Source organism: Vulpes vulpes, chromosome 7, assembly GCF_048418805.1.
Source record: "Vulpes vulpes isolate BD-2025 chromosome 7, VulVul3, whole genome shotgun sequence".
Taxonomy (NCBI): domain Eukaryota; kingdom Metazoa; phylum Chordata; class Mammalia; order Carnivora; family Canidae; genus Vulpes; species Vulpes vulpes.
This window is the reverse complement of record NC_132786.1, coordinates 66,443,470-66,459,561: the sequence shown is the minus strand read 5'-3', so window position 1 is coordinate 66,459,561 and position 16,092 is coordinate 66,443,470. Positions and strand designations below refer to the sequence as shown.

Genomic DNA, 16,092 nt, shown 5'->3' with positions numbered 1-16,092 from the left:
TGTGGGGACAGGGTATCCCTGGGTGGCTCAGTGGTTGAGTGTCTGCCTTCAGCCCAGGGCGTGATCCTGGAGTCCCGGGATCAAGTTCCGCCACTGGCTCCCGGCATGGAGCCTGCTTCTCCCTCTGCCCGTGTCTCTCTCTCTCTCTCTCTCTCTCTCTCTCTCTCTCTCATGAATCAATAAAATCTCTCTAAAAAATGTTTAAAATCACTATATTACAATTGTGGAGACAATGAAAAAGCTGGGAAAAGAATAAGAATGAGAGAAACACTTTACATTTACTGTGGTTTGTTGTGAAAGTTTTCATGAAAGAAAATATTTTAGAAATATGCAAAGTGATAAGTATAAATCAGTAATGAAATGTTAAGAAAGTCAGTGCATTTTAGAAATCAGGAGCTAAGGCAGTGATTCTTAATGGAATGAAACACTCTTAAGAGGGAATAGGGAATAGGGGAAGGAAATGTTTACAATTGATCAGTAAAATATGAGACATTCTAGGAGTCAAGCTGGAGTCCTTGACTGGGTGTTATATGCAACTCATGAATCACTAATTCTGGAGTCAAGCTGAATAGGGGATAGGAAATAGAGTCAAGGGAATAGGGGAAGGAAATGTTTACAATTGATCAGTAAAATATGAGACATTCTAGGAGTCAAGCTGGAGTCCTTGACTGGGTGTTATATGCAACTCATGAATCACTTGATTCTGGAGTCAAGCTGATATAAAAAACCTTTTGAAACCACTAATGTCTCAGAAATGCAAATACCTTCTGAATCCCTGTCTGCATCTCCTTATTTCGGAAACTATACACAATTGGGTTTAATGTTGGGGTCACGAGAGTATAGAGTGCAGTTATCACCTTGTCCCTTTCAAATGAGTAGCTAGAAGCAGGGCGGATATAGGTGTAGATCACAGGAGAGTAGTAAAGGGACACCACTATGAGGTGGGATGAGCATGTTGAGAAAGCCTTCCTCTTGCCTTCTGCTGTGTGGATGCGGAGAATGGCAGCAATGATGAAACCATAGGAGATGCAGGTGAGCGTGAAGTCACCAATGGCCAGGGTAATATCAGCAACATACACCATCACCTCATTGATCCTCACAGGGCTGCAGGACAAAGACAGAAGTGGAGGTATCTCACAGAAGAAGTGGTCAATGGTATTTGGCCCACAGAAAGTCAGCCTCAGGATGAGACCAGTGTGTACCCAGGAATTGGTTACAGCAATCACCATGGTAATGCCAAGCAAGGCCACACACATATGGGGGTTCATCATAGTTCTGTAGCGAAGAGGGAAACAGATGGCCACATAGCGGTCATAGGCCATTGTGGTGAAGAGAACCATCTCGGCCCCCAGGGACCACGTGAAGAAGAAGAGCTGTGACATGCAGCTTTCATAGGAAATACTCCTTCCTGTTGTTAGCATGGTCCCCAGCATCTTGGGTATAATGCTTGTTGTGCAGATGATATCCACAATAGCCAGTGCCAGAAGGAAAACATACATGGGTGTATGCAAGGTGGTGTTACAGATTATGGCAATGACAATCAGTGCATTGCCAAGTAAGGCCACAAGGTAGATGAGGAGAAAGACAATGAAGAGAGCTCTTTGCAGTTCAGGTTTTTGGGTGAAGCCCAGAATCAAAAATTCAGTTACAATGCTGTTATTCATCCTGCTTTGGTGACAGACATTGTAGAGAATGAGCAACTGGGAATTAAAATGATCTGGGAACATGAGAGACTCCTAACTCTGGGAAATGAACAAGGGGTAGTGGAAGTGGAGATGGGTGGGGGGTTGTGATGACTGGGTGATGGGCATTGAGGGAGGCACTTGACGGGATGAGCATTGGGTGTTATGCTATATGTTGGCAAATTGAATTCCAATAAAAAAATATACAAAAAATGATCTGGGAGCATGTGTGTGTGTGTGTGTGTGTGTGTGTGTGTGTGTGTGTGTGTGTGAACTTAGTGATTTGTTAGTTGATGTGATACAACTTTGTAGCAAAAATTCCCTTCAGATGGAGTTCTGTCTTCTAGGCAATACCCTCTATTCTCCAGCTGGATATCATTTTTTGACGCAGGTTCTTCAATTAATGAATCCATTAAACTGAAGCCAGTGGTTGAGAAAAGATAAGTAAAATAAATATATTTAAGTATTTCAATATTACCATTTTAGTTGAAACTTATTTGAACAAAATTCACAGGTATATGAAATAGAATACAAATACTTACACAGCTCCCTACTTGTTAACTACATACTATCTTTCTTGTAACATACAGGAGCAGAAATATCTAGAACAAAAGAATCTGACAGGGTTAGTAACAGTGGGAAGACTTCAGGGGAAAAATATCCCACAGAATATCCTGAGCCTAGATATTCTGAGACCATTGAATAATTTATTGGTGTCTAAGAACTAACCAATTTAATCAATTACTTGCCTGATATTTTTTAATTGCAGAAGCACATTTCCAAAATTGCATGACTAACTTGTGCTATCATATAATGCTAAGAATATTTGACATAAAAATAGGAGATCTAGGATTGCATCCTTATCTTAGTATAGCTGTAAATTGGCCATTAAAAGTCCATAAACTTCATATTCTTAGAGAATCTTTTTTTTGTTTCCAAAAATGATACAAATTGGGACAGATATTAGATATTATAGATGTTATACAGACAATGTGAAAGTTTCTTAAGGATACTCAAACAAAGTGGCAACTTGAAAAAGTTATTTTGGAAAGTAGCCAGGAGATTTTTTTTTTTTGCTTTTTTTTTTTTAATTAATTTTTATTGGTGTTCAATTTACCAACATACAGAAAAACACCCAGTGCTCATCCCGTCAAGTGTCCACCTCAGTGCTCGTCACCCATTCCCCTCCAACACCCGCCCTCCTCCCCTTCCACCACCCCTAGTTCGTTTCCCCGAGTTAGGAGTCTTTATGTTCTGTCTCCCTTCCTGATATTTCCCAACATTTCTTCTCCCTTCCTTTATATTCCCTTTCACCATTATTCATATTCCCCAAATGAATGAGAACACACTGTTTGTCCCTCTCCGATTGACTTATTTCACTCAGCATAATACCCTCCAGTTCCATCCACGTTGAAGCAAATGGTGGGTATTTGTCGTTTCTAATTGCTGAGTAATATTCCATTGTATACATAAACCACATCTTCTTTATCCATTCATCTTTCGATGGACACCGAGGCTCCTTCCACAGTTTGGCTATTGTGGCCATTGCTGATAGATTTTGAGGGAAATTCTTTTTTTTTTTCTTGTCTGTGTGTGTTAACATGTAGGAAGTTTACTGTTGTTATTTTTAAATGAGTTAAGAAATATCAATTTTTTTCTGTTTCACTTCTTTGTTTAATTTAATTTAAATTCAATTTATTAACATATAATGTATAGTTTCAGAGGTAGAGTTCAGTGATTCATGAGTTGCATATAACACCCAGTGCTCCTACATCATGTGCCCTCATTAATGCCCGTCACTCAGGTACTCCATTCCCCACCTCTCCTCCAGTGACCCTCAGTTTGTTTCCTATGATTAAGAGTCTCTTGTGGTTTCTCTCCCTTTCTGTTTTATCTTATATTTCCCTCTCTTTCCCTAATATTCTATGTTTTATTTCTTAAATTACACATATGAGTCAAATCATTTAATAATTTTCTTTCTCTGCTTGACTTATTTGGCTTAGCATAATGCCCTCTAACTCCATCCACATCTTTGCAAATGGTAAGATTCATCCTTTCTAATGGCTGAGTAATATTCCATTGTATATATAGACCATATCTTCATTATTCATTTTTCTGTCGAAGGACAGTGTGGCTCCTTCTACAGTTTGGTTATTGTGGACATTGCTGCTGTGAACATTGGGATGCAGGTGCCTTTTTGAATCACTATGTTTGTATCTTTTGGATAAACACCCAGGAGTGCAATTGCTGGGTCATAGGGTAGCTCTATTTTTAACTTCCTGAGGAAACTCTGCACTGTTTTCCAGAGTAGTTGCACCAGCTTGCATTCTCACCAACAACATAAGAGGGCATCTGGGTGTCTCAGTGATTGAGCATCTGCCTTCAGCTTAGGTCATGATCCCAGGTCCCTGGGCTCGAGTCTCTCATCAGGCTCCCTGCAAGGAGCCTGCTTCTCCCTCTTCTTGTGTCTCTGCCTCTCTCTGTGTGTGTGTCTCTCATGAATTAATAAATAAAATATTCACAAAAGAGGTTTCTCCTTTTTATGAGATAAATTCTTATTCTTATTCCTCCCCAAACACTATCATTTATCACCCATATTATATTTTTCTTATTTATTTGGATAGATCTGTTTTTATGCATAGTCAGCTTTTTATATGTATACATGAATGAAGGTACTATTTTGACCTAGTCCATATAGTAGAAGCATCCAAGGTATTTGTGAATTTACTAATAACTTTAAGTTTCAATATTGTTCTTTGACTTTTCAGAGATTATACTGTACCTCTATTACCTAAACAGACACAGGGCAATAAGTCATTTTTCAGGCTGCATACGGTATGATTTGTTCCCCTAAGTCCTGAAAGCTAAATTATTAATTTGCTAAATTTAATGGGATAATCTATGTGTAGCTATTCAGATCAGTAGAAAAGTATTTTGTCAAATCTATAAGGCACCTTGAGACTCCCTCATTTTATTTCTTGTTTTCTGATGGTGAAGGGATATAACAGCTGTCATTGCTTGGATCTATGATATGTGACAGACTCTCTCTTAGATCTTCTGTAGGTATGATATATCATCATTTCATCACAACCATGGCAGACTTTAATATTGCCATCTGTATAGAGTTGATAATAAAACAGTGCACTGATAGATGAAATAAGAGAATCTGAGAGGAGGAGGGGCAGGATGGCAGAAGAGTAGGGTTCCCAGTCACCTGTCCCCACCAAACTACCTAGATAACCTTCAAATCATCCTGAAAATCTACGAATTCGGCCTGAGATTTAAAGAGAGACCAGCTGGAATGCTACAGTGAGAAGAGTTCGCGCTTCTATCAAGGTAGGAAGATGGGGGAAAAGAAATAAAGACACAAAAGGCCTCCAAGGGGGAGGGGCCCCGCGAGGAGCCAGGCTGAGGCCGGGGCGAGTGTCCCCAGGACAGGAGAGCCCCGTCCCGGAGAAGCAGGAGCTGCACCAACCTTCCCGGGCAGAAAGGGGCTCGCAGGGAGGCGGAGCAGGACCCAGGAGGGCGGGGATGCCCTCAGGCTCCGGGGGACACTGACAGGCACCTGCGCCCCGGGAGAGTGCGCTGAGCTCCCTAAGGGCTGCAGCGCGCGCACGGCGGGACCCGGAGCAGCTCGGAGGGGCTCGGAGGCGGCTCTGTGGAGGGGGCTGCGGGGCGGGAGCGCGAATCCAACAGCGCAGGCCCCGGAGCACAGGGCACCGGGACACAGCCCAGGATCCGGCCTCCCCCGGGGACAGGCAGAGGCTGGGAGGGCCCAGGACAGCGAGGACGCTCCTGCCCCGAGCTGAGCAGATCACTGGCCCCGCCCCGGAGCCTCCAGGCCCTGCAGACGGAGAGCTCTGGAGCTACTGCGGAGGCTGACTCCAGGGCTGCAGAGCTGGCCCCGCCACTGGGGCTGTTCCTCCTGGGGCCTCACGGGGTAAACAACCCCACTGAGCCCTGCACCAGGCAGGGGCAGAACAGCTCCCCCAAGTGCTAACACCTGAAAATCAGCAAGCTGGCCCCTCCCCCAGAAGACCAGCTAGACGGACCAGTTCCAGGGGAAGTCAAGGGACTTACAGTATACAGAATCAAAAGATACCCCCCCCACCGTGTTTTGGCTTTTTTGTTTTGTTTTGTTTTGTTCTTTTTTTTTATTGCTTCCCCCACCCTTTTTTTCCCCTTCCTTCTTTTTCTTTCTCTTTTTCTTCTCTTTTTTCCTTTTTTTCTTCCTTTCTTCTTTTTTCTTTTACTCTTTTCTTTCCTTCTCTCTCTCTCTTTTTCTCCTTTTCCCAATACAACTTCTTTTTGGCCATTCTGCACTGAACAAAATGACTAGAAGGAAAACCTCACCTCAAAAGAAAGAATCAGAAACAGTCCTCTGTCCCACAGAGTTACAAAATCTGGATTACAATTCGATGTCAGAAAGCCAATTCAGAAGCACTATTATACAGCTACTGATGGCTCTAGAAAAAAGCATAAAGGACTCAAGACACGTCATGACTGCAGAATTTAGATCCAATCAGGGAGAAATTAAAAATCAATTGAATGACAAGCAATGCAAACTAGAAGTCCTAACGACGAGGGTTAACAAGGTGGAAGAACGAGTGAGCGACATAGAAGACAAGTTGATGGCAAAAAGGGAAACTGAGGAAAAAAGAGACAATTAAAAGACCATGAAGACAGCTTAAGGAAAATAAACGACAGCCTGAGGAAGAAAAACATACATTTAATTGGGGTTCCTGAGGGTGCCGAAAGGGACAGAGGGCCAGAATACGTATATGAACAAATCATAGCTGAAAACTTTCCTAATCTGGGAAGGGAAACAGGCATTCAGATCCAGGAAATAGAGAGATCCCCCCCTAAAATCAATAAAAACCATCCAACACCTCGACATTTAATAGTTAAGCTTGCAAATTCCAAAGATAAAGAGAAGATCCTTAAAGCAGCAAGACACAAGAAATCCCTGACTTTTATGGGGAGGACTATTAGGGTAACAGCAGACCTCTCCACAGACACCTGGCAGGCCAGAAACGGCTGGCAGGATATATTCAGGGTCCTAAATGAGAAGAACATGCAACCAAGAATACTTTATCCAGCAAGGCTCTCATTCAAAATGGAAAGAGAGATAAAGAGCTTCCAAGACAGGCAGGAACTGAAAGAATATGTGACCTCCAAACCAGCTCTGTGAGAAATTTTAAGGGGGACTCTTAAAATTCCCCTTTAAGAAGGATTTCAGTGGAACAATCTACAAAAACAAGGACTGAAGAGAAATCATGATGACACTAAAGTCATATCTGTCAATAGCAACTCTGAACGTGAACGGGCTTAATGACCCCATCAAAAGGCGCAGGGTTTCAGACTGGATAAAAAAGCAGGACCCATCTATTTGCTGTCTACAAGAGACTCATTTTAGACAGAAGGACACCTACAACCTGAAAATAAAAGGTTGGAGAACCATGTACCATTCAAATGGTCCTCAAAAGAAAGCAGGCGTAGCCATCCTTATATCAAATAAACTAAAATTTACCCCGAAGACTATAGCGAGAGATGAAGAGGGACACTATATCATACTTAAAGGATCTATCCAACAAGAGGACTGAACAATCATCAATATATATGCCCCGAATGTGGGAGCTGCCAAATATTTAAACCAATTGAACCAAACTGAAGAAATACTTAGATAATAATACACTTATACTTAGTGACTTCAATGTAGCTCTTTCTACCCTCGATAGGTCTTCGAAGCACAACATCTCCAAATAAACGAGAGCTTTAAATGATACACTGGACCAGACGAATTTCACAGATATATACAGAACTTTACATCCAAACTCAACCGAATACACATTCTTCTCAAGTGCACATGGAACTTTCTCCAGAATAGACCACATACTGTGTCACAAATCAGGTCTGAACCAATACCAAAGATTGGGATCGTCCCCTGCATATTCTCAGACCATAATGCCTTGAAATTAGAACTAAATCACAACAAGAAGTTTGGAAGGACCTCAAACACGTGGAGGTTAAGGACAAACCTGCTAAAAGATGAAGGGTCAACCGGGAAATTAAGGAAGAATTAAAAAGATTCATGGAAACTAATGAGAATGAAGATACAACCATTCAAAATCTTTGGGATGCAGCAAAAGCAGACCTGAGCGGGAAATACATAGCAATACAAGCATCCATTCAAAAACTGGAAAGAACTCAAATACAAAAGCTAACCTTACACGTAAAGGAGCCAGACAAAAACAACAGATGGACCCTACACCCAGCAGAAGAAGAGAGTTAATTAAGATTCGAACAGAACTCAACAAAATCGAGACCAGAAGAACTGTGGAACAGATCAACAGAACCAGGAGTTGGTTCCTTGAAAGAATTAATAAGATGGATAAACCATTAGCCAGCCTTATTAAAAAGAAGAGAGAGAAGACTCAAATTAATAAAATCATGAATGAGAAAGGAGAGATCACTACCAACACCAAGGAAACACAAACAATTTTAAAAACATATTATGAACAGCTATACGCCAATAAATTAGGCAATCTAGAAGAAATGCACACATTCCTGGAAAGCCACAAACTACCAAGACTGGAACAGGAAGAAATAGAAAACCTGAACAGGCCAATAACCAGGGAGGAAATTGAAGCAGTCATGAAAAACCTGCCAAGACACAAGAGTCCAGGGCCAGATGGCTTCCCAGGGGAATTCTGTCAAACGTTTAAAGAAGAAACCATACCTATTCTACTAAAGCAGTTTGGAAAGATAGAAAGAGATGGAGTACTTCAAAATTCATTCTATGAGGCCAGCATCACCTTAATTCCAAAACCAGACAAAGACCCCACCGTAAAGGAGAATTACAGACCAATATCCCTGATGAACATGGATGCAAAAATTCTCAACAAGAAACTAGCCAATAGGATCTAATAATACATTAGGAAAATTATTCATCATGACCAGGTAGGATTTTTCCCCGGGACACAAGGCTGCTTCAACATTCATAAAACAATCAATGTGATTCATCATATCAGCAAGAGAAAAACCAAGTACCATAGGATCCTCTCATTAGATGCAGAGAAAGCATTTGACAAAATACAGCATCCATTCCTGATCAAAACTCTTCAGAGTTTAGGGATATTGGGAACTTTCCTCGACATCTTAAAAGCCATTTACGAAAAGCCCACAGCAAATATCATTCTCAATGGGGAAGCACTGGGAGCCTTTCCCCTAAGATCAGGGACACGACAGGGATGTCCACTCTCACCACTGCTGTTCAACATAGTTCTGGAAGTCCTCGCCTCAGCAATCAGACAACAAAAAGACATTAAAGGCATTCGAATTGGCAAAGAAGAAGTCAAACTCTCCCTCTTCGCCGATGACATGATACTCTACATAGAAAACCCAAAAGCCTCCACCCCAAGATTGCTAGAACTCATACAGCAATTTGGTAGTGTGGCAGGATACAAAATCAATGCCCAGAAATCAGTGGCATTTATACACTAACAATGAGACTGAAGAAAGGGAAATTAAGGAGTCAATCCCATTTACAATTGCACCCAAAAGCATAAGATACCTAGGAATAAACCTAACCAAAGAGGTAAAGGATCTATACTCTAAAAACTACAGAACCCTTATGAAAGAAACTGAGGAAGACACAAAGAGATGGAAAAATATTCCATGCTCATGGATTGGCAGAATTAATATTGTGAAAATATCAATGTTACCCAGGGCAATTTACACGTTTAATGCAATCCCTATCAAAATACCATGGGCTTTCTTCAGAGAGTTGGAACAAGTCATCTTAATATTTGTGTGGAATCAGAAAAGATCCCGAATAGCCAGGGGAATTTTAAGAAAGAAAACCATAGCTGAGGGCATCACAATGCCAGATTTCAGGTTGTACTACAAAGCTGTGATCATCAAGACAGTGTGGCACTGGCAGAAAAACAGACACATAGATCAATGTAACAGAATAGAGAATCCAGAAGTGGACCCTCAACTTTATGTTCAACCAATATTCGATAAAGGAGGTAAGACTATCCACTGGAAGAATGACAGTGTCTTCAATTAATGGTGCTGGGAAAATTGGACATCCACATGCAGAAGAATGAAACTAGACCCCTCTCTTGAACCATACACAAAGATCAACTCAAAATGGATGAAAGATCTAAATGTGAGATAAGAATCCATCAGAATCCTAGAGGAGAACACAGGCAACACCCTTTTTGAACTTGGCCACAGTAACTCTTGCAAGATACATCTATGAAGGCAAGAGAAACAAAAGCTAAAATGAACTATTGGACTTCATCAAGATAAGAGCTTTTGCAGAGCAAAAGAAGCAGTCCACAAAGCTAAAAGACAACCTTCAGAATGGGGGAAGATATTTGCAAATGACCTATCAGATAAAGGGCTAGTTTCCAATATCTATAAAGAACTTATTAAACTCAACACCAAAGAAACAAACAATCCAATCATGAAATGGGCAAAAGACATGAACAGAAATCTCACAGAGGAAGACATAGACATGGCCAACAAGCACATGAGGAAATCCTCCGCATCACTTGCCATTAAGGAAATACAAATCAAAACCACAGTGAGATCCCACCTCACACCAGTGAGAATGGGGAAAAAATAACAAGACAGGAAACCACAAATGTTGGAGAGGATGTGGAGAAAACGGAACCTTCCTGCACTGTTGGTGGGAATGTGAACTGGTGCAGCCACTCTGGAAAACTGTGTGGAGGTTCCTCAAAGAGGTAAAAATAGACCTGCCCTACAACCCAGCAATTGCACTGCTGGGGATTTACCCCAGATAGACGATGCAATGAAACATCAGGACACCTGCATCCCGATATTTATACCAGCAATATCCACAATAGCCAAATTGTAGAAGTAGCCTCGGTATCCATCGAAAGATGAATGGATAAAGAAGATGTGGTTTATGTATGCAATGGAGTATTACTCAGCCATTAGAAATGACAAATACCCACCATTTGCTTCGACTTGGATGGAACTGGAGGTTATTATGCTGAGTGAAATAAGTCAATCGGATAAGGACATACATTATATGGTCTCATTCATTTGGGGAATAAAAAAAATAGTGAAAGGGAATAAAGGGGAAAGGAGAAAATATAAGTGGGAAATATCCGAAAAGGAGACAGAGCATGAAAGACTCCTAACTCTGGGAACTAACTAGGGGTAGTGGAAGGGGAGGTGGGTGGGGAGTGGAGGTGACTGGGTGATGGGCACTGAGGTGGGCACTTGACGGGATGAGCACTGGGTGTTATTCAATATATTGACAATTGAACACCAATAAAAAATAAATTTATTTAAAAAAAATTAAAAAAGTAACGACAAATACCCACCATTTGCTTCGACGTGGATGGACCTAGAGGGTATTATGCTGAGTGATTTAAGTCAATCAGAGAAGGACAAACATTATATGGTCTCATTCATTTGGGGAATATAAAAAAATCATGAAAGGGAATAAAGGGGAGAGGAGAAAAAATGAGTGGGAAATATCAGAGAGGGAGACAGAACATGAGACTCCTAACTCTGGGAAAGGCACTAGGAGTGGTGGAAAGGGTGGTGGGCAGGGATGTGGGTGACTGGGTGACGGGCACTGAGGTGGGCACTTGTTGGGATGAGCACTGGGTGTTATGCTTTATGTTGGCAAATTGAAACTCCAATCAAAAAAAAAACTAATGGAATAAGTATTAAAATAAGGAAAGAAAGAAAGAATAAAAGAAAGAAAGAAAGAAAGAAAGAAGAAAGAAAGAAAGAAAGAAAGAAAGAAAGAAAGAAAGAAAGAAAGAAAGAAATGTGATTATCATTAAGATGACTTTAGTTAATAAATATTTATAGCTCACACTTCATACTAGTTATTATGCTATTATATTTAATTAAAATGATGTAGCAAATGCAATATATGTACTCAATTTTCCCAGGGATAATGATAAAACAATCAACATGCATTGAGATTATTGGGAAATTATTAGATATAAAACAATTTTGTGTAGTAACATAGCACAAGTAATTTCATCTTGGGCAGGATCATGGAAAATCTAATCAAAACATTGAATTTAGTATTATTCTGGAAATATGAGCAATTTTCAGGGAATGTCAAAGGAACGATAAAAGAAAAGGGATAATAATTTCCAAGCAAAAATAGCAAGCATGAAGTACCAATGTAACTGAGAAATGCAAGTAGTTTCGCTAGAATACAATGACAGTTTGCACAGAATTTCTGTGGAATGCAAATGGATAGGGCTTGTTCGGATTATTAAAATAACTTCTTGTGTTCTTCTATAAGCATAAAGGATAATTTGGAAATTTCTGAGAGGAGTTATATGTTTTCCCCCCAAGTTTTAGAAAATAGCCCTAAAGGTAATATAGAATGCAACAGAATTGTCATTCATTTTTAGCTGAGGCTCTGGTTTCAAGCACTGATTGATTTGTAGAAAAATATCCATTTAATTATATTTAACATAAAATGTGCTTGTAATAACTAGTCACTGGAATAAAATGAAATTCATATAGTAAATAAAACCATGTGTAGAAATAATTTAGGCAAGTTAATTTTAGTCATTTGGCAGGATGCAGGCACTGTGACAAGTGAGCATCATGAACCTCTTCCTAGAGACAATTGAGGTCGTTTTGTGTTTGCTAACTCTTAGGGCTCAGATCATTTATCAGAAGTTCATATTGATGTTTTATTTATATGTTATTTATTCTGCTATTTTGTTTAATCCTGAGAACAGGATTAGTTAAGAAGGATGAATGTTACTGTCAAAATTTTAAATATCATGAAGTCTATCATGCAAAGTTTGTTACAGTTAAGAGACTTGCTCATTGTTATACAATCAGACACTGGTGACATGGAGATCTGAATCCAGGAAATCCAACTAGGGAACTTGCTCATGTTGTGATTTATAAGATCATGTTATCCTGATGCAAATCTCAGGGCACAGTATCTTCTGCTGGGTTATCAATTAGATCATCATCATGATCAGTGTTTTCAAATGTCTTTGTCTCTATTACTGGCATGAACAATATCAGTGAAATTTTAAATGTCCTGCCCTGCTTAAGGTAAGTAGCTTGGAACTCACCAGAGCAGCCACCCTGTCTGACAGGACCTGGGTGCCACACTGTACTGTAGGCGCTCCCATTCCTGAATGCCTTTTCATTTTAGGCCACTTCCCATCAGCAAAGTTTGAGTGGTGTTTCTAATTCAAGAATGTTTCATTCTCCCTGAACAAAGCATGTGGAAAAGAGATGAAATGGCCGCTTTTCAATTTTCAAAGATTTTTAACATAACAATGAGAAGCAGTAATGAAAGCTCAGTGTGATGGGAAATGGAATTCACTGCAAAAAGAAACTGGTGGGAGTTAGAGGACTGTGTAAATAATGGGGTACACATTATGGCCCTACTCTCAGCAGGGTGGTAAAGTATCTTGCTTAGCCTGGGACTGCCCCTGTTTTGCCACTGAGATCTCATGTCTTAGGAAACACCGTCTCAAGCAAACTGGCTCAGGTGGTCACCCTGGAACACCAGAAGCCAGTGCAATGCCTATTCCTGACATTCTAAGCCACACGTTTACTTGCAAAGCATTTCATTTTCCAATTTTGGGAAAATGTAATTTTGCAAATTCAACTTCAAATTCCTCATTCTCCTTCATTAAGTCTAGCGCAGAGGCACAATACAATTGGGAAGCTTTTGCATGGAGTAGGAGGGAAGAAATGGGACCACTGAACAAAGTCTTCTGCAAACAATCAACTGGATTCTAAGTTCTCCTATAGTAATGAGTTGTGTGCTTGAAAACTGTTAATAAACCATAGAATCTTACAAAATAAGAGTCTATAACAGATTCTTGTATATGATGGGTGTAATGTGCACATCAAATAAAGTCACATTTCTGAAATATTTTTAAAGTAGCCTAGATCATTTTGATACATCAAGAGGTCTTGAAAACCCACCTTAAACAATCTTGCTAATTAAATCTTGATGTTAATTAAAGTGAAAAATTCTAAAAAATTAAAGATATTCCAGATGTATTAAGTATTCCTCCCACACCAGTAATAGTATATACTAACCTAAATTTGGTTGACTTTGTTCTAAACTCCATTTCATGCTATTACATTAAATATGAAAAACAAGAAGAAGACAGACAATATAAATACATTTATAATTAAATTAGTATCTCCTCTTTTGGACTGAATTATACTACATGGATGGATATTTTTCCCTTGTAATATACATAAAAAAGAACATAAGAAGTTACTTGGTTCAAACATATTTCTACCTAGGACATAATAATTTCATTGTAACTATAAAAATTAGATAGAACATCTACAAATACTCACGCTAGTTCTTTGCAGGGTATCACGTTTGAAGAGTGACCTGTGTTAAATTACTAGAAAAATGTGAAAATAAAGATAATAGTTCTTTTCAATTGCAGTCAACAGACTGCTTTTATGTCTGCCTAAGTATTATTAATTATACTTAAGATCAATCACAATGTTTCCTGACTCAAAAACAAGGGGCCTAAGGGGATAGCATCCAGACTGAGTTTCTCACAGCTAGGTTAATATGGATCTCAGGGGAGAATTAAAACATGGCATTGATTCCTAATTACAATGCATCTGGAACACCTTGATGGCTCAGAGATTGAATGTCTGTCTTCAGCCCAGGGCGTGTTCCTGGGGTCCTGGGATCAAGTCCCACATGGGGCTCCCTGCAAGGAGCCTGCTTCTGTCTCTGCCTGTGTCTCTGCCACTCTCTCTGTCTTTCATGAATAAATAATAATAAAATATTTTTTTTTAAATTACGATGCATCATCATTTCTCTGTAACACCAAGTTGTATCCCAAGATAGTAACTTCACAGAGTAAAAAATGTGAGTAAGAGAGATCCTGGGAATGTCTAACAGAGATAAAATGTATTCAAAGCTCAGATATAACAATAGATATTGTTATAAAGGGGAAGGGAGAAGAAATGGGTAGGAAATATCAGAAAGGGAAACAGAACATGGAAGACTCCTAACTCTGGGAAATGAACTAGGGGTGGTGGAAGGGGAGGAGGGCGGGGGGTGGGGGTGAGTGGGTGACAGGCACTGAGGGGGGCACTTGACGGGATGAGCGCTGGGTGTTATTCTGTATGTTGGCAAACTGAACACCAATAAAAAATAAATTTATTATTTAAAAAAAATTTTAAAAAAACAAAAGCAATTGTATCTACCAGGTCAATGAAAACCTCTTTCTCAAAAAAAAAAAAAAAAACAGGCATAGGAAGGAGTGGCAGGGAATGGATTCAAAGGCACAGGTCAGAACAAAGGTCATAAAAGTTCATTTAGTCCTTTACAGTGTGAGGGAGAGGAAGTCTGTGAATAAACTATTATGTAACGTTCGGTTCTAACAAATATAACAAGCTCCTTAGCTAAATTTATTTCTGAATTGAATCAAATGGTTTGAAAAATCTGTTCTTTCCATTGTTTTGGTGTTTTTATGCACTTTCATACAGAAATGCAACTTATGTGTGTAATTTACTCACAAGGAAACATCTCTGTGTCTCTACACAATATCCTCACGATTTCCAATGTCCATTGGAATTCAAGCAGAAATTTCATGTTTACCACGTGGGTTTCTTGCCTCTATTTGTTTATCTCAGAGAAAAAGCACACAGGTGATATTAGATCATTTTCAACAGTCTTTTAAAATGGCCAGGCAGTGATCTAAGTTCCTATTTAATGTTTATAAGAAACATGGCATTCCTAAATATTAGCCAAGTATGTCAAAAAAGAAAGGAAGGAATGGGAATGGATTATATGTAATAGTAGTACCATGGCCAACTAGAAACTCAACACTTAGACTCTAAAGAGCGTTTGCTGCTGAACTAGTGGACGTAACTTTCTCTGCTAGTATTTTTGAAAGTAAATGGCCGACTTCTCTTACAGTTCTGAAAATTATTGTCAGTGTGTCATTTTGAATAAATACCTTAAAATATGTGACAGTTCCAGATGCTATGAGTGACTGGACAGTGGACCAGAATAACCTAAATTTTAAAATTTAGTGTACAAGGGTCTGCTCTGGGATACTGAGCTAAGTTGGGCCAGCAAAGACACTGCTGCAAGCCAACTAGTACCATTTGCCTCTGCCACAAGGAGGGGGTAGGCAGAGGCTCTAAGGCTCAGGGGAGGGAGGGGGAGGTAAGCAAGATGGGTCTCTGCCAGTTTGCTTCCCCTGATCTTTGTCTGTTGGCATTTCTGACTGTTCTGTCATCTGGATTTTTTACTTAAAATACCACCCATTGTCACATTCTCTCTTTACATCTGTCACATGAAGACACATATCTACATTGAAACTGTAGTGTGCACAGGAAGTTTGTTTTATGATACATTTGTGGTGGAAATGTC

At 39.7% G+C, this 16,092-nt stretch overlaps 1 protein-coding gene across 1 annotated transcript; it reads right to left on the bottom strand.

Annotated features, from left to right (window-relative positions):
- Positions 1-740: 740 nt before the first annotated feature.
- OR13G1 (olfactory receptor family 13 subfamily G member 1) lies at positions 741-1,664 on the bottom strand. The gene has a single exon (XM_025987362.1). It carries the CDS (start codon positions 1,662-1,664, stop codon positions 741-743), a length of 924 nt encoding a protein of 307 aa, XP_025843147.1.
- Between the last annotated feature and the right edge of the window lie 14,428 nt (positions 1,665-16,092).

What these genes read in the sequence shown, in the direction of transcription:
- OR13G1 (XM_025987362.1), bottom strand. Translation starts at nt 1,664, where the DNA reads ATGAATAACAGCATTGTAACTGAATTTTTGATTCTGGGCTTCACCCAA.